General features: G+C 37.0%; 3 protein-coding genes across 4 annotated transcripts; all 3 read left to right on the top strand.

The window, feature by feature from the left end:
- On the top strand, positions 1-1,416 carry LOC116206308. Its single transcript, XM_031539142.1, has one exon. It carries the CDS (start codon positions 1-3, stop codon positions 1,414-1,416), a length of 1,416 nt encoding a protein of 471 aa, XP_031395002.1.
- A 228-nt stretch (positions 1,417-1,644) lies between these two features.
- LOC116206318 lies at positions 1,645-3,088 on the top strand. Its single transcript, XM_031539153.1, has 4 exons — positions 1,645-2,451; positions 2,531-2,734; positions 2,826-2,981; positions 3,083-3,088. The coding sequence occupies exons 1-4, from the start codon at positions 1,645-1,647 to the stop codon at positions 3,086-3,088; spliced, it is 1,173 nt and encodes a 390-aa protein (XP_031395013.1).
- A 7,737-nt stretch (positions 3,089-10,825) lies between these two features.
- Positions 10,826-19,627, top strand: LOC116213502 (LRR receptor-like serine/threonine-protein kinase FEI 2). Of its 2 annotated transcripts, none has more exons than XM_031548489.1 (14): positions 10,826-10,982; positions 11,587-11,812; positions 12,050-12,185; positions 13,057-13,128; positions 13,248-13,319; positions 14,090-14,161; positions 15,557-15,628; positions 15,743-15,814; positions 16,036-16,124; positions 16,606-16,770; positions 16,885-17,217; positions 17,638-17,883; positions 18,471-18,604; positions 18,859-19,627. In XM_031548489.1, exons 2-14 carry the CDS (start codon positions 11,713-11,715, stop codon positions 19,072-19,074), a joined length of 1,779 nt encoding a protein of 592 aa, XP_031404349.1. In that variant the 5' UTR covers positions 10,826-10,982; positions 11,587-11,712; the 3' UTR covers positions 19,075-19,627. The 2 variants fall into 2 exon arrangements, with proteins under 2 accessions (XP_031404349.1, XP_031404343.1); XM_031548483.1 differs by lacking the exon at positions 10,826-10,982 and adding an exon at positions 10,990-11,218.
- The last annotated feature ends 1,379 nt before the right edge of the window (positions 19,628-21,006 follow it).

Raw genomic sequence — 21,006 nt, forward strand, 5'->3', positions numbered from 1 at the left:
ATGTCATGGCATGAGCTTAAAGGAATATTAGATGACTTTGGTTACAAGCCACCAAAGAGGATGTGGTATGTGGTTCCGAAAAATAGTTTGGATGTGGGTTTGATAGAGATGAATACTGATTTTGAGGTTATGGAAATGGCTGCTCTTGGGGTCAAACATGAAATTATGCATGTCTATGTCGAAGCTGATTTGAAGGATGATGATATTGGTGAATGGAGACGGTCTGCAGATAGGAATGAAGAAAGGAATGAAGAAAGGAATGAAGCTGTTAATGAGGGAGGGAATGAAGCTGCTGATGAGGGAGGGAATGAAGCTGAACATGAGGGAGATATGGCAGTTGAGGGTGATAGTGCAAGTGATAGTAATGTTTATTCCAGTGATGATGAAGAGTATGGCAGTGAGAGAGATAATGATGAATTTATGGATGGTCAGAGAAGGAAAAGGATATCGAAGAAGCCTCAAAGTGTAGCACCTCTGCAAGTTAGACCTGTTGGAAGTGATTATGGTGATTCAAGTGATGAAGTGATCACTCCCAATAGCACTAATGATGAGGGAGAAAGTAGTAAAATGGTGAAGAGATCGAAGACATTCAATCCCAGGTGTGATATGAAGAATATCACGTTCAAGAAAGACATGTGGTTTGAGAGTGCTAAGCAATTCCAGGCTGCAGTCAGGGATTATGCCATATACAATGGCTATGCAATTAAATGGTTGAAGTCAGGTAAAAGGAAGATGGAGGCTAAATGCAAGCAAAATTGCCCATGGAGAATATATGGAAGCCTCGCGCAGAGGAGAGATGCCTTTGTTATTAAGACTTTTCATGACGAACACAAATGTAGTCGAGGTGAAAAAAATCAGCAGGCTACATATTATTGGATAGCAGAGCACTTTCTAGACAAATTTAGAACAAATTTTGATTGGAATGTGAGAGATTTGGCTCAAGAAATCAATGAGAAGTTTGGGATTAAAGTTAGTATGTCTGTGTGTTATAGAGCTAAAGCTCTTGCACAACATAAGATACCAGGAACTATGGAGGAGCACTATAGCTGGTTGCCATCCTATGTGGCTGAGCTAAAAAGGGTGAACAAGGACAACACTTTTGAAGTTGTTTATGACAGAGATAATCCTGATTATGTTGTTCGATTTAAGAAAATGTATGTCTACTTTGAATCATTGAGAATTGGCTTTCTTGAGGGATGTAGACGAGTTATTGGGATGGATGGATGTTTTTTGAAGACAGAATTGAAAGGGCAACTATTAAGTCCTGTTGGAAAAGACGGGAACAATCAAATGTTCCCGATAGCATGGGCTGTTGTTGAAGGAGAGAATGAAAGCTCATGGAGATGGTTTATTCAACTGTTGAAGGACGACTTGGGACTATCTGAAGGATATGGTTGGACTATACTCAGTGATTAACAGAAGGTACTGATTTGTCCTCATTTAGTAGATTTTCATTTGATTTCTTATGTTTAATAACATGGGATATCTTTGATGATTTTGTAGGGGCTCGAGAATGTAGTGAGAGGTCTCCTACCCCATGTGAAGCATAGGAACTGTGCTAGACATCTATATGCAAATTGGAAAAAGAAGCATATAGGTCTTTCATTAAAATCATGCTTCTGGAGGGCAGTTAAGAGCACTACAATGGTGGGATTTCAAAGAGTATTAGCTGAGATGAGAGCATTATCAAATGAAGGTACTGATGATTTTCTGAAAATTGATCCCACTAAGTTCTGTAGAGCCTTTATCACTGAGATTCCAAAGTCTGATGCTGTAGACAACAACATATGTGAGTGCTTTAATAGCTATATATTGCATGCTAGGGGTAAACCGATAATAGACATGTTGGAAGACATTAGGACTGCCATTATGCAGAGAATGGCAGAGAAGAGAGATCTCTTTGTGTGTTCTACTGACGCATTGTGCCCTAGGATAAGGCTGATAGTGGAGGAGAACAAAGAGAGGTCTAGGTCTTGTTTGCCCACGCATGCTGGAGATTGGAAATTCCAAGTTAAGGAATTTGGGAATACATATGTTGTTGATTTACCTGCCAAGACATGTAGTTGTAGGAAATGGAACATAACAGACATTTCATGCCCCCATGCTGTGAGTTGTATTCGTTATGTGAGGAAAGATATTGATGACTATGTGAGTGAGTGGCTTAAAAGAGATGTGCATTCGTTGGCCTATAAACATCTCATGCTACCATTAAATGGTAAGAACTTGTGGGAAATGCCTCAAGGTGATCCTATATTCCCTCCCATGGTGAAGAAACAACTTGGAAGACCAAAGAAAAATAGGAAGAAGCACATCGGTGAACAAGAACCTGAGGGAGATCAAGTTTCAAGGAAAGGACAGGAGATGAGGTGCAGTATCTGTCATGAATATGGCCATAACAGGAGGACCTGCAAGAAAAATAACAACCAACCCACTGATGGAAAAAGTTGTGAGGTAACTTTTCATTCTTTAAGTTAGATAATGACATATTCTATATCTCTGGTAGATGACCAAATAATGTGGTCATTGACAGGTTAGACAAGTGGATGAGAGCCAGCAAGTGGAAATGCAAAGTCATGTGAATGAGGTCTCTGTCAGCCAGCAAGTTCAAATGCAAAGGCAAGTGGAAGTGCAACACCCTCATGCACCAGCATCTACAAGCCACCAATCAATTACTAGAGAGGTGCAAGAATCTGGAACTTCAACACGTGCACAGGACATCAGACCAAAATTACAGGTTTGTGCATTTTTCAATGCTGGCAAATGTTAACAACTTCACTTCTTATATGTTGTTGTGTTGAGATTTGATATTTCCTAAGAACTTGCAGATTTGGAGGAAAGAAAGAGGAGAGTCAAGCTCCAAGAAAAAAAGGTCTGCCACAAAAGTGGATCCAAGTGTGGATGCTCTTATACGCAGAGAATTGTCCCTGGCTTTTAAAGGGATTGGGGTCCTAACAGGAGAAAGTGGAATGACATACATTCGTGTAAGTTTCTTTGAACACTTATATATATTTGTGCAAGTCTTTACATATTTAGCTCTTAAAGTATGACTTATATGTATATTTATTTTAGATGCCTGATGAAGAAATGAGGATGTCTTACAAGGGTAGGCATGGAGGGCAGTTTGTTAGCCCTGTCCAAACCCAATCATCTCAAGTACAGCAACAACAACAACAGCAGCAGCAGTAGCAGTAGCAGGGAGCAAGACATCAAGAGCAACAACAGTGGCAACCCAGGACAAGGAACCAACATAAAGGTACGCAGGTACAGCAGCAACAGCAGCAGCATCAGTAGCACCAGCAGCAGCAGCAACAGCAGCAATAGTAGCACAGAGCAAGACCTCAAGAGCAACAACACCGGCAACCTAGGACAAGGAACCAGCACAAACAGTTCGAAGGTATGAAAACGGGGAAGAAATAGATTGTTAATGGAAGAAGAGGAGACACATGATTGGTTTTTGTGTAATTTTTTGCTGTGATTAGTAGGAAATATGTGGAAGAAGTGGAGGATGATTTTTTGTGTAGCTTGTTGGGTTAGTTATGGATAAGTAACTTTGGTCATTTTGTTATTGTTATTATGTCAGATCTCTGAAAACTAGTGGTGGATTGGTTTTTTTGTGTAGGTTGTTGGGTTAGTATTGGATATGTAAATGTTGGTCATTTTGGTATAAAGTTGGATCTCTAAAAACTATAGACTTTGGTGTTCCACTTTTCTTATTTATTTGCTGTTACACTTTGCTTATGGATTTTTTGTTTCGCTTGCTTTAACGGTTGCTTTTTGTTTTGGATAATTCCTAAACCTATCCCATAGTTTTCATGTAACTTCAATCATATCCCATGGTTTTCAACTAACTTCAATATATATCCCGTGGTTTTCAACTAACTTCAATAATATCCCATGGTTTTATATTTTTTTCAAATCTATCCCGAAAAAAATGTTCAGAGTGGCAAGTGTGGCCCCACTAACGCTCCACGTGGGCGCCATTGATTTTCAAACGTGCCATGTCAGCACGACCGTTAAATGTCGACGGAAAAGATAACGTCGAGATAGATTCGATGCAAAAAGTAAACCATAGGATAGATTTGACAAAAAAAAGCATATGATAAATTTGACAGAACGGGTAAACCATAGGCCATTTTAGGTAAAAACCCCCAAGTTTTTTGGGTGAAGATAAACTATAAAATAGAATAGATGTGGCGGCGTGTGAGAGTTAAGAATTCCAATGATGTGATAACGTGAGAGAAGACAATTATAATTTTGAGGTTTCAGCATGAGAGGATCGCTCGAGTGTTTGTTATTATATAGAAATTGATTGATTGATGATGACTCACATACCATGAAGAAATTCTAGAGAAATGAGATCGATGGAAACTCTCGCACGTTAATAATGCAACGAGTGATATTATTTTCACAGACTCTAATACACATCAAATATTGAAGATATGATGTGTCTACTATGGGACCCAAAAAAAAGGCCACCATGGGACACAATTCTCATTCGTTGGATTTTTCAACTTCTAATTATAACCGTCTATAATTTAAATATTTTTGCCTCTTATATGATAGTCCTTCGCATTTTTGTTTTTTGTCTTTTGCGCACTAAATTATCAAGACATTCGTGATTCGTCCAACACGTGGGCAAATTACTTTGTGACATGTGTCCTGAGTATAATTGACCTAATTAACCAACCGGGTTATTATCCAAATCAAATAACCTGCCCAATTTTAAGAGTCGGATTAAAAAAAGTAACCAAGTTAAGTGGCCCGAAACAACAATTCAGCTTAAAAGAATGGTTTAGTCAATTAAATCAGTTCATCTTTCTCTGTAATACGCCAATAATGGCTTCCACAACGACCTTTTTTTTTTCCCTCAATGATGATGTTCAACTTCGACGACGTGAATGTGTGTCATCTTTAATCGTTTTCTAAGTGGATGCTCACGTAAGGTCATGCCACGCCACCCCATTTCGATCGTTTTCTTTTATCTCAGTTGCAACTCCTATGAAAGAATAACGTTTTCGTCCATATATTCTCCATGTTGGCCTTTAACCAACCACCGTCTACGGATGTGACCAATGCAAGTTGTCGAAGGTCCTTTCTTTTTTTTCTTTTTTTCTTTTTTTTTCTAGTTACAGCTCCGATATATTGTTTTCATGATTTTTTCCGGAAAATTTGCTTACCTAATTTTACTCTCAGTGAATATGGATATTTTCTATTGAAATATGCGTGATCTAAAAGGAAATTACTTAAATTATCTTCTTTTCCAGAACAAGTATGCCATAGTTGGTTCATCCCGTTTCTTATTGAGTAAAATACACTCCCCTCCCTCGAAGTTTTGCCCAATTATACTCCACCTTGTTCTTGACGAAAATAAACACTCCACCCCATTTTTAATGAAAAAATCGATATTTCACTCAATTGATCATGTTGACTTGATAGAAAAAAATTCTTTTTGATCCTTAATCTTTAGGGTATTTGTTAATTTCGTCTTGATTCATCTTTTCGCTCACTATGATTCTTAAGGTGACATAATTAGTTCCCATTAGATCTTGCTACCTAAATCACCATCAAATCTTTTGACATGCAATTTTTTTTACAAATGCAAAGAATTTAAAATTAAGAACTTAAACAAAAAAGAAATAAAAAGATGCTTAGAACTACTTTGTTCAATATTGACGATGACCATGGAAGATTTTTGTTATCTATAGAATGGGTATTTGTAAACGGCGAGGACCCCTCCATAATATCAATATATACACTAGGACCTTTAAAATTTTAGTATTTTGAATGAAGGCTTTGTTGGGAACCACACCACCACCCTAGGTTATAAATTGTTTAATAGGTCGTCCCTTACTTTGTTGGATTGTTGACGATCATTACCGTGTAACAAGAGCTACCATGAAATATTTCATAAATAATAAACAATTTTTGAAAATTAATAAATAAAAAAGGATACATCAACAAGGAGTATGAAAGGGATGGTATTGCCACCACATCGGTACCTTATGGGGCCACTAGCTGACAGTGATTAATAGGAGGTGCGAGTGTGGACGAATGGCGGTTAGGGTGGGGTAAAGGCATAGCCACACCCCAACCTAGATGCTGGCCTGTTTGTTTTGGGAGTTAAAATCACTTTCATTTTAACTTTAACTTTAATTCAACTCACTATACAACAAAATACACATTTTCCAAGTCAAAAATTTTAACTTTAACTTTAACTCAACACACTACACAACAAAAATACACGTTTATCAAGTCAAATTTATAATCACAACTTATTTGTCATTTTCCACAATCAAAATCAAAATTATTTTAACTCTGAATCCAAACGCATCGTAAGACTTCAAAGGACAGTTATACTCATCAACTATAGATTGGCTCCCTATGATGTGGTGTTGTCATGTTTTATAATTTTGTTTTAAAAATTTTTATTCAAGAAAATATTGTTTCGTAGTAGGTATGATCTCCTCGCCCTTGCTTGTTGAGAGCCTCAATGATTGTTAATGAACTGCTCTCTTTTCTTTTTTATTTTCAAATATATTTTATTCTAAAAAATATTGCATATTGATAGGTTTATCGAAAATTTGAACAGTAAGATCAAAATGAATAAACCGTATAATGTTTAAGATGATAACAATTCAAAAGAAAAAGAATTAGTATGAAAGTGAAAAGCAAATAAAGATTGAGGACCAAAAGAAATTTATCTTATTAAGTCAATAAGACTAATGAGGTGGAGTGTCTATTTTCCTTTAAAATATGATGAAATATCATTACACAAAACTTTAAGGACGGGGAGTGTATTTTACCCTTCCTTATTTTTAGTCAGACTAACCTTATTTATTTCATGGAGTCTCAATCAACGTGAAAGTTTTCTAGAGACTGTTATCTATAATCAAGGGAATGTTGCAATATCTTCATCCCCGCGTTTTACAACTACCTTATGTGGGTTATGATATGGGTAGATTATGAGCTATGTGATTTTCGGATACGGGCAATCTAACATATCATGATTTATGAGATATTTTAATAATTTTTTTATTTTTTTAATTATCACTTCATGGATTGGCTTGAGCAAATATGTTGGTTTGCTCCAAGTTGGGCAACGGAATTTGCGTTGCTTTCTTTAGTGGCTTTGCTACATTATTTTCCCATTATCTCTCTGCTTGCTGCTCGTGTTTCTCTACTATCAATTCTACTCTGCTCCAGGATTTCATATTAAATTAGCCTAAACGTATTCTCCAACTAGCTATAACCATATACTATGATGAACATATTCAATCCCCTTAATGACTCACATGATTCTACAAATAAGTGCCCTTAGACCCCAAAAGTTTTGTTCCACGTAACAAATTTTCTTTTTATTAAGGTTTTAACAATTGATACTATGTGATTTAAATAATGTGCATAAATTTATTGCATTATTGTAATGGACAACATAGAACATAAGGAACTCTTTTGTTTGTAGTACTTGCAACATGCTTGCAATAAACATGGTCTTTCCCCTTCCTCATTTTTGCATACGTTAAAGACAATGGACATCACTTGGACGACAATAAATTATGTTCATTATGAAAAGCATATACAATGTTCACTAGCAGTATGACCAAATCACCACCGTGATTTGATAAATGATGATTTGCCCAATGTGGCCTAGGGTTCGGGCGATCACTAGCGGCAGTTATTTCTAGTTTAACCTTGGTGAATAATGATGTTCTCCTAGGTACATGGACATACTTGAAACATGAACAAATCATTTTCATAGGTGATATAGTGTCTTGCTGTTATTTCGTCTAGGTTGTTTATGAAAGCAGTGGTGAAGAAGACCATGATGACAATTAATACTTCGAAACGATATGACATATTAAAAATGGTATTTTCTTCTATTTATGCATAAGTGTAAGCTAGCCTTAGTGTTCACTAGAGTGATTTTCAATAGAAATATGTTTATGAAAATGACTTTTTTTGGCGTTGGAACAATAATTTTAGTCTTAGTTAATTTTGTAATACTCTCTGGCTATATTTCTCAAATATCGTGAAAATATCCCTCTATGCTTATACTTTTTATTTGCACGGGCGATACCTTATGTTAGCTCTAGCAAATTATATATTTATGCGGATGCTCTTTAATATTCAATTTCTTCATTTTTAGGTAAAAAATATTTCCTTTATTGAAAATAAATCATGTTTACTGATTGTTGCATTTTTATTTCTTTAATTTTACTTGCCTTATTCTTGTCCTTAATTATAGGGATGGTGATCCCAATTAAAAACTAATATTTTCCAATTTTAGGAAGTTATTTTCCCAAAAAACCAAAATAGGGATTTTTTCTGGTAACGACTCAACAAAAAAAAAAAGACCTTCTCCGGTGACCTCCTTCAATGGAGGTGGCCGCCATGCCATGTATCCGATTGAAACATACAAAATGATTCACGATAAAGACAACCGCCAATGGTCCTCCTTACACTCTTCGGCGTCAATAGTCAATAGGCCGTCACTGGTTGCCGTTATCACGTCGGATTACTTGGATGTTATCGGTCGCTGTTACCATATTCACATAGATACTGCAGTTTCAATAATATGTATTGGTGTTTTGAATCGTGAAAATAATTAACTGGAATTATTGTTTTAAACCGATTGAGTTGGAACCTGACCAAGTATTAACCGACTGATTTTTAAGGCCCCGTTTGATTTGTAAGTTTGATTTTAGAATCATGATTTTGATTTTAACTCAACACATTACACAACAAAAATACACGTTTCCCAAGTCAAATTTATAATCTCATCTCATTTGTCTTTTTCTACAATCAAAATCAAAATCAAACTTACTTTAACTCTAAAATCAAACGCACCATAAAGAACGGTTCGGGTTGTAAACCCGACTAATTGTTGAATGGGTCGGGCTATGGTTGTTGGTTGGATTGGTTGAATATGATACGTGGCACCTTCTCCATGCAACACATTAAAGTTTCATTAATTTTGAATATGACATAATGAAATTGTAACGTAATTTAAATATCTGAGGTTTAAAAAGTAATTTTCAATATCTTAATTGATATTTAAACAAAGGGTCCCACCATGGGACATTTCTTTGGGTAGAAAAGTCCTTGAAGATATGATCTACCTAATATATAGTAAAATGTCCTAAAATTCTTTGGAATTTTCAATATTTTATTGCGTGGTTTTGACCCATAACTATGCATAAATTTGATATACCAAAATACATAAATCCCCACATATCTTTAGTTCTCGATTCTCTTCATTAAAACCGATTAAGTTCTGAGCGACATAATTAATTAGAATTTGAACACAATTGTCATTTTTAGTTCTTTTTGGGAATAATTTTCCAATAGTCATAAATAGACTGTACGTTAACTCTGTTTAGTGCGAAAAGCAACAACTTTCGAACTGAATGTTCTGATTTTAATCTGTTCAAGCTATATAAACTGGTTAAGCTTTAATGTCCATGTAAATGAAGGTTTTGAATCTCATTACCGTTCTTGGCACGCTTTAAGTGAATTTGTTAACAGAACCTCATGATTGTTTACCTCATTTATTACTCATCATTATTTTTGAAATTCAGGTTAACGATTCTATTAAAGTTTGATGTGATAAATTCATAGCAACCTTTTTATGCTGTGTCCACAAGAGGTTGTGGAAGATACCTCATGTGGATTTAAGCAACTGGCAACTGCCTCTCTTATCCTCAGACCTATTAATTTATTTACTTACAATTCCTTACACGATAATAATTCTAAAAATGAAAATAAAAGGAGAACTAATCAAATCAAACAATAGTGTATAAAAACATCTCAAGCATATATGAGGTATAATTCGAGATGTAAACTGCAGGAAATTTTTCAACGATTATAATATGAGAAAGTATCAATTATATTGTAATAAAATTGAAATTACTATTTATCACTCAAATAATTATCATAATTGCTTTTTTTTATAGATATTATAATTGCTCTTATTATAACAATCTTATTGATTTTTTTATTATTACATCATTATAAAATAAGATTATTTAAGATTTTTCATAAAGATACAAATACAAATATATATATATATATATATGCAGAATACCATCCTCTTCTTTTTAGTTTCCCCATATTCAGCAATTAACAAGAATATTTTTGTTATGAATTTCACTATTTGTTCCTCTCTTCTAAGTTCTAATCGAAAAAAATATCACTATTTATTTAAAGGTCATTGGGTCGTATTAAAAGAGGGTTTGATTTTCTTTCCTAGACTGACCGATATAGAGGGTCTCCTACTTGCCTGATCCACATTATTGAATTTCATTCCACATCACAAAATAATTCCAGAACTGCAGCCGAACTGAACTACAGACCTTTCTAACGATTAATAATGTATCTCCGACATAATAATTGAAGGCCTTAATTTAAATATCACTCGGAGTAGGAGCACATAGTTCCAATTTGGCATCACGATTATCGCAACTGCTCCTACGATTATGTATGGTTGTATATACACGTAAAACTGACGAATCTAACTGTGCATATGTATGGTAGCGAATAAAATATCCACAGCTTCTAATTGTTAATGAATGAATATATGTATGAAGATAAAATAAAATAAAGATATGATCGTCTTATTTCCGGTAGAAAAAAGAAAAAAGGAAAAAAGAAAAAAGAGGAGGGGAGAGACAGACGTATAGAAGCGTCGGTGGCACGTACGAGAGGTCGCGGTCGCACGTGCGTGGCCCCCCCTTCCCATTGGCTGCGCTGATGTCCCCACTTTGAATTCCCCCACCCCCCCCAAGCATCTTATACTATTCCCACACACACCCGCACATCCACACAAACTCTCTCTCTCCTCTGTGAGCACAAACACTGTTTGCTTCTCTCTCTTCTTCCTCTTCATCATCTCTTCCTTCCCTCACAATCTTCTCCGGGGGGTTCCCGTTCCTCAGCCAGGCCTGCATTGCCTCCCGCTTCCGGCACCGCCAGATCGAGCCAAGGTTCGCCCTTCTCTCCCCGGGAATCCCACACTCTGCTGATTTAGCTCATTTCGAGCTTGAGCCCCATCCCTCCTCTCGGCTGCTTCGATCTTTCTCATTTCCGGGTCCTCTCCCGATTCTTGAGAGTTCGCCACTGTTTTGAGCTGCTCGATGCTACGGTTCAGTGGTTAAGCTGCTGTTTGAGTGGCTGCTCCGGGGAGTGTGACGGCAGATTTGTCGATTGAGGCGCTCTCTGGGTCAGTGTGCTTGGTTTGACTTTGTTTCGGGCTCAATTGAGTCGGCGCAGCCACACCGGAACCCACTGTTTTTGGGATTTTGATGTGGTAGAGGCGATCCTAGGGTTATTTAAGTCTCTGTTGCTTGTCGCATTATCGGAAATTTATCAACTTTGGCTACTTGATCATTCAATTTTCGGGTTTTACGTGGGGGAAATGTTTGTCTTGTAAATGTCATGTGGTTCTTGTCGGGAGCATTGGCATTTGTTTTTTGAGTCAATGGTTAGTCCCGGTTACTTTGATGATGTTATTGCTTGTTGCTTCTGTCGGTATTGAATGCAGACCTGTTACATTGATTATTGGCAATTCTTTGCTTTTCTGCTCCTCAGGAAATTTTTCTTTTTCTTGGCTCCGGGATGGTATAATCTCAGACACAGCTATATGTTCAACACGGCCATTTCACGAAGTGGTGCATCAGATGATATCTGATAAAATTATTATGCCCGACCAGTGCCATGATGGGCATTTGTCAAGCAAGATGTAAAGTATTACGGGTTCTTTGCATTTTACTTCTCTATGGCTCAATCAACAACAGCTTGGCTCTCAGCCCTGATGGTATGCTGATGCTCATCTTTTGCTTTATGACTACTGACTACAGTCGCATAAAATTTTATCGCTTTGCGCTGTGGATCTGTAGACAGAGTTTTGTATGAATGTTCCCCACTTTCAGATGCAGGTGCATCTGTTTATTATATGGCTTTTGTTGTAGAAGAAGCTGATTTGTTTGTTGTAAATGTAATTCTTAATTTCCCTCCCTTATTTGTGTTTCTAATGATCTTATATGATTTGTAGGTGAGGCACTTTTGAGCTTCAGATCAGCAATTGTCACTTCAGATGGTAGCATTCTTCAATGGAGGCCAGAGGATCCCGATCCATGTAGGTGGAAAGGTGTGACTTGTGATTCAGAATCGAAAAGAGTGATATATCTGTGAGCTCTCAACTTATCTTGAACTTTCCTTTTAATATTGTGCAGACCATTTAATTTCTTTTCCATCATGGTTCTTGGTCTTGGCCATATATTGTATTAGTTTCCTAAGTGGCGAGATTCTTGATGTTTCTTGTCTTTGCTTTAAACTTCTATTTCATTTGTATTTTTCCTCCCATTTTCCTTACTGTACTGTTTACTTATTTTAGCCAATGTATGGCTGCTTGATGCAATGGCCAGACAATTAACATGTAAACATCCAAATGAATTGAAGACTGTAAAACTTGGACTCTTTCATGTTTAGAATTTGATGTCCTATTAAAGAAATAATGATAGTTGATCAAGTCCATGCGTACTCTTTGCATAAAATAAATCCAAACCTGGATATTGATCCTGAAGGTTTTTGGCTGTTTCTTTTCTATGGATATATGCTGTTTTGTTCGACTCCCTGTTTCTTTTCATTTGCTTGGCATGGTGATTGAAGTACTTATTCTAAAAATTTGGCAATTGGGCATTCCTTGTTCCTGAGTGTGAAATGTTGATTGCATGTGAAGCGAAGGAAAGTTTTCAATTTCCAAACTGATCTATTTTTCTAGTAGTTTGCTCTTTGCCCAAATTATTTTCCCCTGATAATTGGATGGGACTTCTGCCATTTGAAAGCTTACACAACCCATAAACTGATGTTAGTAATGGAACCAGTCTATTCTCATATGAACTGCTCAAAATTTTTAAACAAGGACTTTTCCTTTTCTGAGGAAGCTTATTCTTTATGCCATTCGACATGTTTGGAAATCTTCCCTTATTCTTTATGCTATTTGACGTGTTTGGAAGTGCTAGAAATAGAGAATAATTAATTGCACTGATTTAATTGCAGGAGCCTTGCTCATCAAAAGTTGAGCGGCTCGATTTCACCTTACCTCGGAAAGCTTGAGCACCTAAGAATTCTGTATGTGTCCTTGAAGAAATCTCAGTCTATCTCTCCTTGTATTTTTCTTGGTTGTTGCAACTTAATACTTTTGATGAAAATTTCTCTATCTGATCATCTGTACTTCATATTTTATGTAGAACTCTTCGTGATAACAATTTCTATGGGCCAATCCCATCAGAGTTGGGAAACTGCACTGAGCTGCAGGGAATGTAAGTGCTAACTGTAGATTTTCAGAGCCTGCATTCTACTAGCTTATGTTGGAACAATTCCTGCCGGCACTATTGTTTGCATAACCTCGATCTGTTTTAAATGCTTTTGCTCATTTTTCACGTCACATCTGTTTCAAAATATTTGCTTCACATTGAATCATAGTTCAATGTGCCCAATGTCTTTCTGAATAAATAGATTACCTTGTAAAATTTTTATTTGCATTTGCATCGCTAAGCTGAAGTGTGTGTTATTCAATGCTTCTTAAGTTTCTTTTCAGTTGAAGTATTTCCTAGATGGAAAATAAAGCAAGTGACGGTGTTTAGGTTTTATATTTCCTAGTAGTACAAGTCCAAGTAATATATATGGTTCACTATTCCTTTCTAGTGGCATCCTAAGCAAATGGCAGGACTGAGTTAATTCCTCATATGGAAAGTACATTTACTGTGGCGGCAAGGAACAAGTAGATAGAAATAACTCATAAATTCTTTAATCAGCAAATGTATCATTCTTATTGGATCTGATCACACCTAGGCTCAAGGATCATTATAATTTTGTGGATGCTTGCTCAAGACAGGTTCCTACCAGCATGTTTTTCTTTATAAATGTCAAACATGAGAACTCAAAGTTTTCCCTGCTACAACATTGCTTGTTTCCTAGAAACGGATTTTCATACTATATTATCTTGCGTATGTAGCATTTCACTGTTCTCTTTCAGATTTCAGATTCCACTCCTGTATTTCTCGTAACAAGATTTAGTTGTTTATTGCAGATATTTGCAGCGCAACTACTTGAGTGATTCTATTCCTAGCGAATTGGGAAATCTTTCAAACCTTGGACACCTGTGAGATTCTAACCTATTGTAGTAAATGTGAAGAAGAGGCTACTCGTGTTAAAGTTAAAATCGATTTGACCTTATTAGTAGATGGGCCCATTACTAGCCGAAAGCACTAGCTAATAGGTGGTGTAACATGACGAATTATTTTGTTTAAGTTCTTATCTAGGGCAACCTTTTACTCTTAACACCTGCCTTCACATGAAATTCACCCTTTTAGAAACCTGCCCTTTGGGGAAACCCTGCATTAGAATCTGAAGGTGTTGACTGGGGACTTTGATCTACGTACATAACAGAACTTAACTGATGTTTTTTTTTTTTTTGAAGAGTGTTAGTTTTTGGCACATTAACTCTGATAAGGATACAAAGTTGGAGGAGAAATGCCATTGTCAATACCTTTTCCTTTGTTTATATTTAATTTGATTTGATTTGTCTTCGTTTTTACACGTAATTCAGTAGTGGGTTCATTACATTAAAGCTTGTGTATAATATGCAGAAGTCCTAAATATAATACTAAAATACCTAAATATAACAAGATTCAATATGTAGAATTATCCCAGTAGCAATTGGTAGTTTTAGCTTGTCCCCTGGGACTTTTAAGTAAGATGATGGAGGTGGCTGGCCCTTGGATTGGAAAGCTGGCAAATCACCTCATTTTACTTGCTTCAGCTTGATATAGAAGGTTTATAGCCCGTTTGTTTTCAGAGTTACAATCACAAAAACTTTAACTTTAACTTTAACTCAACCCACTACACAATAAAAATGCACATTTCCCAAGTCAACTTTAACTTTAACTCAACACACTATACAATATTTGTCATTTTCCACAATCAAAATCAAAGTTACTTTGACTCTGAAACCAAATGCCTCATTATTGTTTTTCTGCATTGACTGGGGTTGGTTACAGAGTTCCCTTTTCTGTTGTGTCAGTTGGAGAACCACATTTATTATCAGGATCCCCCTTTTATTGTTTAATGCTATATTTTATATTGCGTTTTCCCATGCCATTCTTACTTTAGTCCCGCCTTGTTTCAAGGTCTAGTCTAATTTTAGATATTCGAGCTTTTGATAAAAAGGAAAGTAGCCGCTTCCATTGGACCAATCAATCACACTATCAGAACAGATCTACGTTACACCTGACAACTCTTGTACTTTGAGAAAGGGAGGGGCAGAGGGAGAGTTAGTTTTCGTAATTTGCTTAGAATTGCCTGAGGGAGCACATGTAATGTAGCTGAAATTGAACTTCTTTTCTACATTAATTTGCATCTGTCATTAAAATTAAAAATTAATTAAATGCTATTTCTTGGATTTTACAAGAACCTTTCAGGGAACTTTTTTCTGCATTAATTTGTATCTGTCATCAAAATTGAAAATTAATTAAGTGCTATTTCTTTGATTTTACAGGAACCTTTCAGGTAACTTGTTAAGAGGATCTATCCCTCCATCACTCGGGAAGTTGAATAAGCTTGTTACCTTGTAAGCACTGAGCACCATTATATTCTTTGATGTAGGCGTACAATTGAATTTTCCATCATAGTAGTGTTGGGAAAAGTACTCAGGTTTACTGAGGTGCCTTGATTTGATGTGCAGCGATGTTTCTGCTAATTTCCTAGCTGGGCCAATACCATCAGATGGTGTGCTCATCAACTTTCCCGAAAGCTCGTAAGTATCTTTTCTCATCCCATGGATGCATAAAAACTCATCTTCTTCTGTTGTATTTTACATTGCTATTGAGAAAAGACACTTGTGCCAGTTAAAAGCAACTTCCCTTTTCTTGAGATACCGATACATAGCAGTTGATCCAGTTATAAAATATTTCCCACATGATTCCTGTATGTTATGATGCTGCATGAATGTTCATTAGGTGTTTAAGCTTCTTGCAGATTTGGAGGTAACCGTGGCCTGTGCGGTAAGCAAATAAAGGTAGCCTGCAATGGAGGATCATCTACAAATAACATTTCTCCTACTTCGGGTAAATTTGCATTTACGAGATAGCGAACTTTTGTTTTGTGTTCTATTAGCATCTGTAAGGTACTTCAATAGCAACTTTTAGGTGGTTGTGGTAGGATCCAATACCTCTTTTGTTTTGTTTTGTTTCCCCCCACCCCCCCCACCCCTCTCCTTCTTTTTGTTGTTGTTGTACTTCTTGCATGGGGGTGATTCCCTCATGGACTATACCCTAAAAGTGCATGCACGTTCTATCTACTTGGACGAACCTTGGGGGTTACAGTGAAATGAAATGGGGGTTTTTGATCAGTGAGACTGATTGTTCTTTTTTGGATTTGCTATTATAGAAACTTGACTTTCCAATTTTTGATCAGTGAGACTGATTGTTCTTTTTTGGATTTGCTATTATAGAAACTTGACTTTCCAATCATGACACCTTTGCTTACCACGAATTGATCGAGTAAATCAGTAGTTCCTTACATAAGCTTGTAATTCAAATCTTATAGCACAAAATCCAAATATGAAGAGGAACTCTACGCGTCTACTTGTTAGTGCATCAGCAACAATCGGCGCATTGCTTCTGGTGGCTCTTATGTGTTTCTGGGGTTGCTTTTTGTACAAGAAGTTCGGTAAGAATGACAGCAAAGGTTTTGCAATAAACATTAATGGAGGTACTGCCTCTTCCCTAATCAATGGACTTGTACAGAGCATAGCGTTCAGCCTTTCTCATTATTATCCATTAGTTTCTGATTTTTGTCCTCTGTTAAACAAATTTGTTGCTTCAGGTGCATCAGTCGTAATGTTTCATGGAGACTTGCCTTACACCTCAAAGGATATTATTAAAAAATTGGAGACATTGACAGAGGAAGACATTATAGGTTCTGGGGGTTTTGGAACTGTATATAGACTTGCAATGGATGATGGCAATGTATTTGCTTTGAAAAGAATTGTTAAGATGAATGAGGGCTTTGACCGCTTTTTTGAGAGGGAGCTTGAAATTCTTGGAAGCACAAAAAATCGTTACCTGGTGAATCTAAGGGGTTATTGCAATTCTCCTACATCAAAATTACTGATTTATGACTTCCTGCCTGGTGGTAGCCTTGATGAAGCTCTTCATGGTAAGGTTCTTCCTTATCTGGAACATTCAACTTGATTATTTCTGCACATGATGGGCTTGTGTGTTCTCTTTTTTTTGCATGGTGATCTTATTAGTGTGAAATGCATTGGCGGAGTATAGCTGTTAGGAGTACTGAGCGATTGTCTCTTCTGCGGTAGTTCTGGCAATGGAGGCATCAGCTTTTTGGGACCTGCTTGCTCTGGCTTTTACTTTTTTTGGCGTCTTTAATGATGAAAAAACATGTTCCATTGTTATGAAATGTATCAAATATATTGATCAGTTGACCAATCCCATGGCAGCGGATACTCCTATTAATTGTGCTGCATTAGTCGAATTAAATGAGGCTAGATATCTTTGTTGGCAAAACATTTTGGACTCATTTTTTTTAGAAAGGATGATATAATTTTGCTGGCTTCTGCAGAAAGAGGTGAGCAGCTAGACTGGGAGACGCGCCTCAATATTATTCTTGGAGCAGCAAAAGGACTTGCTTACCTGCATCACGATTGCTCTCCTAGGATTGTACATCGTGACATAAAGTCTAGCAATATTTTGCTAGACGCAAACTTGGAGGCTCGAGTATCTGACTTTGGGCTTGCTAAGTTGTTAGAGGATGAAGAATCTCACATTACAACAATTGTTGCTGGAACATTTGGTTATTTAGCTCCAGGTCAGCAGAATAAAACCATTCCTCACGTAGACATTTCCCACCCTTTTTTTTTTCCCTGACTGGTAAGTAGAGCTATTCATTTGAATTGCACTAAAGAGAGTGCAACTAGGTAGAGGAGCAGAAAAACCGTAAAATACAAAAGCTCTCTTCACAGAGTGAACTAGAGAGTAAATCATTTTGAATAAAATCATGATAGTCCCATGCATGGTCCTCTATACAAAAATTCTGTAGCTTGAGAGAAGCACTAGGGACATTTCTCGTGTTGCCTTTCTGGGACTGCTAGGACAGGGCTAACGCTGAGTGCTTATCAATATGCACAAACTGAGAAATGCTCAAATGCCTTCACATACAATTTTGTTTGTTGATTTTCTGTGTGTGGAACTAGCTATTAAAGAAATTAAAGTGAACAGTATATATGTTTCTGGTCCTTTCTGTAGATGTCCATTGAAATAAGAAAATCTGCATGTGCATTAACTTTGCAGAATTGCCCTCTGGTGTGGAATTCATCTTGCTGGATTTGCAGTATTTGTTTCTCCTAAAACTGCAGTATTTCTTTATCCTAAATCTGCACATTTCTACCTTGCCAGAGTACATGCAAAGTGGTCGAGCAACTGAAAAGACTGATGTGTACAGCTTTGGAGTCCTAGTTCTAGAAATATTGAGCGGTAAAAGACCCACTGATGCTGCTTTTATCGAGAAGGGCCTCAATATTGTTGGTTGGGTATGTACTGAAATGTTCTCTTCTAGTTCTCTTTATCTTTGTTTTTTGTGATGGCTCCCAACTATTTCATTGCTTCCTGAGATCACGAGGTGGCAGATGTGGTGGTTTCTTCTTTTGATAACCAATGTTTCTGTTGATTTATTAATTGTGCTGTCGAGAAAGAGGAGTCTTACTCCTAAATCTTGTAGTCTACATTTTCCATGATGTGGCTATTAGCACTCGGTCTCAATAATTCATTTGTTCCTTGTTTGCAGTTAAATTTTCTAGAAAAAGAGAATAGGCAACGTGAAATCTTAGATCCTAACTGCGAGGGGGTGCAACTGGAAAGCCTTGACGCCCTCCTCTCGATTGCAATTCGATGTGTCTCCAGCCCTGAGGAGAGGCCCACCATGCACCGAGTGGTCCAGCTACTCGAATCCGAGGTCATGACCCCTTGCCCCAGCGACTTGTATGACTCCAACTCCGAATGAAGAAGAACCAACGCGTGAAGGCATATTCAGAAACTTTTGTGAACTAAAACTTTGGTGAAGTCTGGAAGAGAGCAGGAGCAAGTGAACATTGAGCTGAGATGGATCTTTCTTTTTACCACTTTTCGTTCGTGCAGAGCCAATTTGCTGATCGAGTCCTTGCTCCTACCTATTTCAGCATTGCATGATCGCCGGAGAATTCAGAATTCCGTTCATGGTGCGGGGTATGCATTCATCCCCTCTCTCTCTCTCTTTCTCTCTCAATCATTTTTGTGTTGTGCTTCCATCATTTGTAATTCCCTTGGGCATTTGTTGAATTCAAACTGTATATTGACATTGTGTAAATTTTCCCCATTCGAGCTTCCCTTGAAGAATTTCATCCCATCTGTTGGTGCCATTTTTTGTAACATATAATCCCAGATCCATTTAAGGTTCAATCACTTGTACATGGGGACATCATACATGCTTCAGTGTTCTCGAATAAGCATTTGATTTGTTCCGTGTTCTTTAAGCCAACAGGTGTGTTGTAGTCAAATATTCACTAGCTTGGCCTTCAGTGACTGCAGATTTTTGTTGCTCCGATTATGGGCCGTTTGGATTCAGAGTTAAAGTTATTTTGATTTTGATTTTGATTTTGATTGTGGAAAAAGACAAATGAGACGTGATTATAAATTTGATTTTGATTTTGATTGTGGAAAAGACAAATGAGATGTGATTATAAATTTGACTTGGGAAACGTGTGTTTTTGTTGTGTAGTGTGTTGAGTTAAAGTTAAAGTCAAAATCAATTGTTTTTTAATCCAAACGGGAAGCTTCTGAGCAGAGAATTGATGAGAAATAGAAATTGGAAAGGTCCATAGAGATGGAGAAGAGAGAGCTTTTACCAACTGTACTTATTATTAATATCAATTAATTTCGAAAATGGACTTCTAAGAATCTATCTATATCTATATATAACATGGATACGCAAATTTATATATATATAATTAATTCAAATTAATAAAATATATATCAGAAATAAAATTTAGTCTATATTTAGTCTATATTTATAAATATCTATATCTATATGTAAATTTGGATACAATGCAATAAATAGTGGTGCAATTGTAAATATATATAATTAATTGACTTTAATAAAATATTTATTAAAACTAAAATTTAGTCTATATATCTATATATTTATAAATGTAGTATATATATATATATATATACACTTTACTCTCGCTCTATTAAATTTAATTGGTAAATTTTTATAGACTAAGAATTTATTTCTCAAAATGCTTAGGCCATATTTACTTTTGGAGAATTATATTAAATTAATTTGGTAAGTTTATAGAGACTAAGGGCATGTTTGGTTCGTGGGAATCGATCAGGAACGGAATAACTATTCTGCACGGAATACACAATCCGACGTTTGGTTCACGGAAGTGCGGAATAGCTATTCCGAATCGGGAGATCTATCCGGCTTATATACGGAATTCGCGTGCCTCCCAAGGATGTTTGGATTGGGCATTTAGCATCCGGAATTAGCGTGAAAAACCAAAAATGCCCTCAACTTTCTTGAGTTATTACCACGAAATGCATCGAGCTTTTCTTCCTCAGAAACCCCCGAAGAACCGCTGCTTGTCCTCGACGACGCACCGCCGCCCGTACTCGACGAACCTTCGCGCGAACCCATGGCTCGCAAGCCAGGGGTCTCGACGAATCAAAGCACGAACCCATGGCTCGCAGCCCCAGCCCTTCAAACCCTTCCATTGCTGAGATCGGGACCCGAGTTTCCAAGCTCCCGAGCTTGGGTTCGTGGAGATCGTGGGCTCGCAACCCCCACGTCATCTGCCTTGATGTCGCTCAGCACCTTCTCCACCTCCTGCCGGTCCAGCAATCCCTTGTCGCCGAGGTGAAGAGGCAGCGCCCTAGCCCTTCAAACCCTAGCTTC

This window comes from Punica granatum, chromosome 1, assembly GCF_007655135.1.
Source record: "Punica granatum isolate Tunisia-2019 chromosome 1, ASM765513v2, whole genome shotgun sequence".
NCBI classification, from domain to species: Eukaryota; Viridiplantae; Streptophyta; class Magnoliopsida; order Myrtales; family Lythraceae; genus Punica; species Punica granatum.

Bases quoted from the DNA above. Each gene is read 5' to 3' on its own strand.
- LOC116206308 (XM_031539142.1), top strand. From the start codon at position 1: ATGTCATGGCATGAGCTTAAAGGAATATTAGATGACTTTGGTTACAAG.
- LOC116206318 (XM_031539153.1), top strand. From the start codon at position 1,645: ATGGTGGGATTTCAAAGAGTATTAGCTGAGATGAGAGCATTATCAAAT. The intron at 2,452-2,530 runs GTAACTTTTCAT...GGTCATTGACAG, and splicing joins CTGATGGAAAAAGTTGTGAG to GTTAGACAAGTGGATGAGAG. The intron at 2,735-2,825 runs GTTTGTGCATTT...AAGAACTTGCAG, and splicing joins ACATCAGACCAAAATTACAG to ATTTGGAGGAAAGAAAGAGG.
- LOC116213502 (XM_031548489.1), top strand. From the start codon at position 11,713: ATGATGGGCATTTGTCAAGCAAGATGTAAAGTATTACGGGTTCTTTGC. The intron at 11,813-12,049 runs GTATGCTGATGC...TATGATTTGTAG, and splicing joins CTTGGCTCTCAGCCCTGATG to GTGAGGCACTTTTGAGCTTC. The intron at 15,629-15,742 runs GTAAGCACTGAG...TTTGATGTGCAG, and splicing joins TTGAATAAGCTTGTTACCTT to CGATGTTTCTGCTAATTTCC.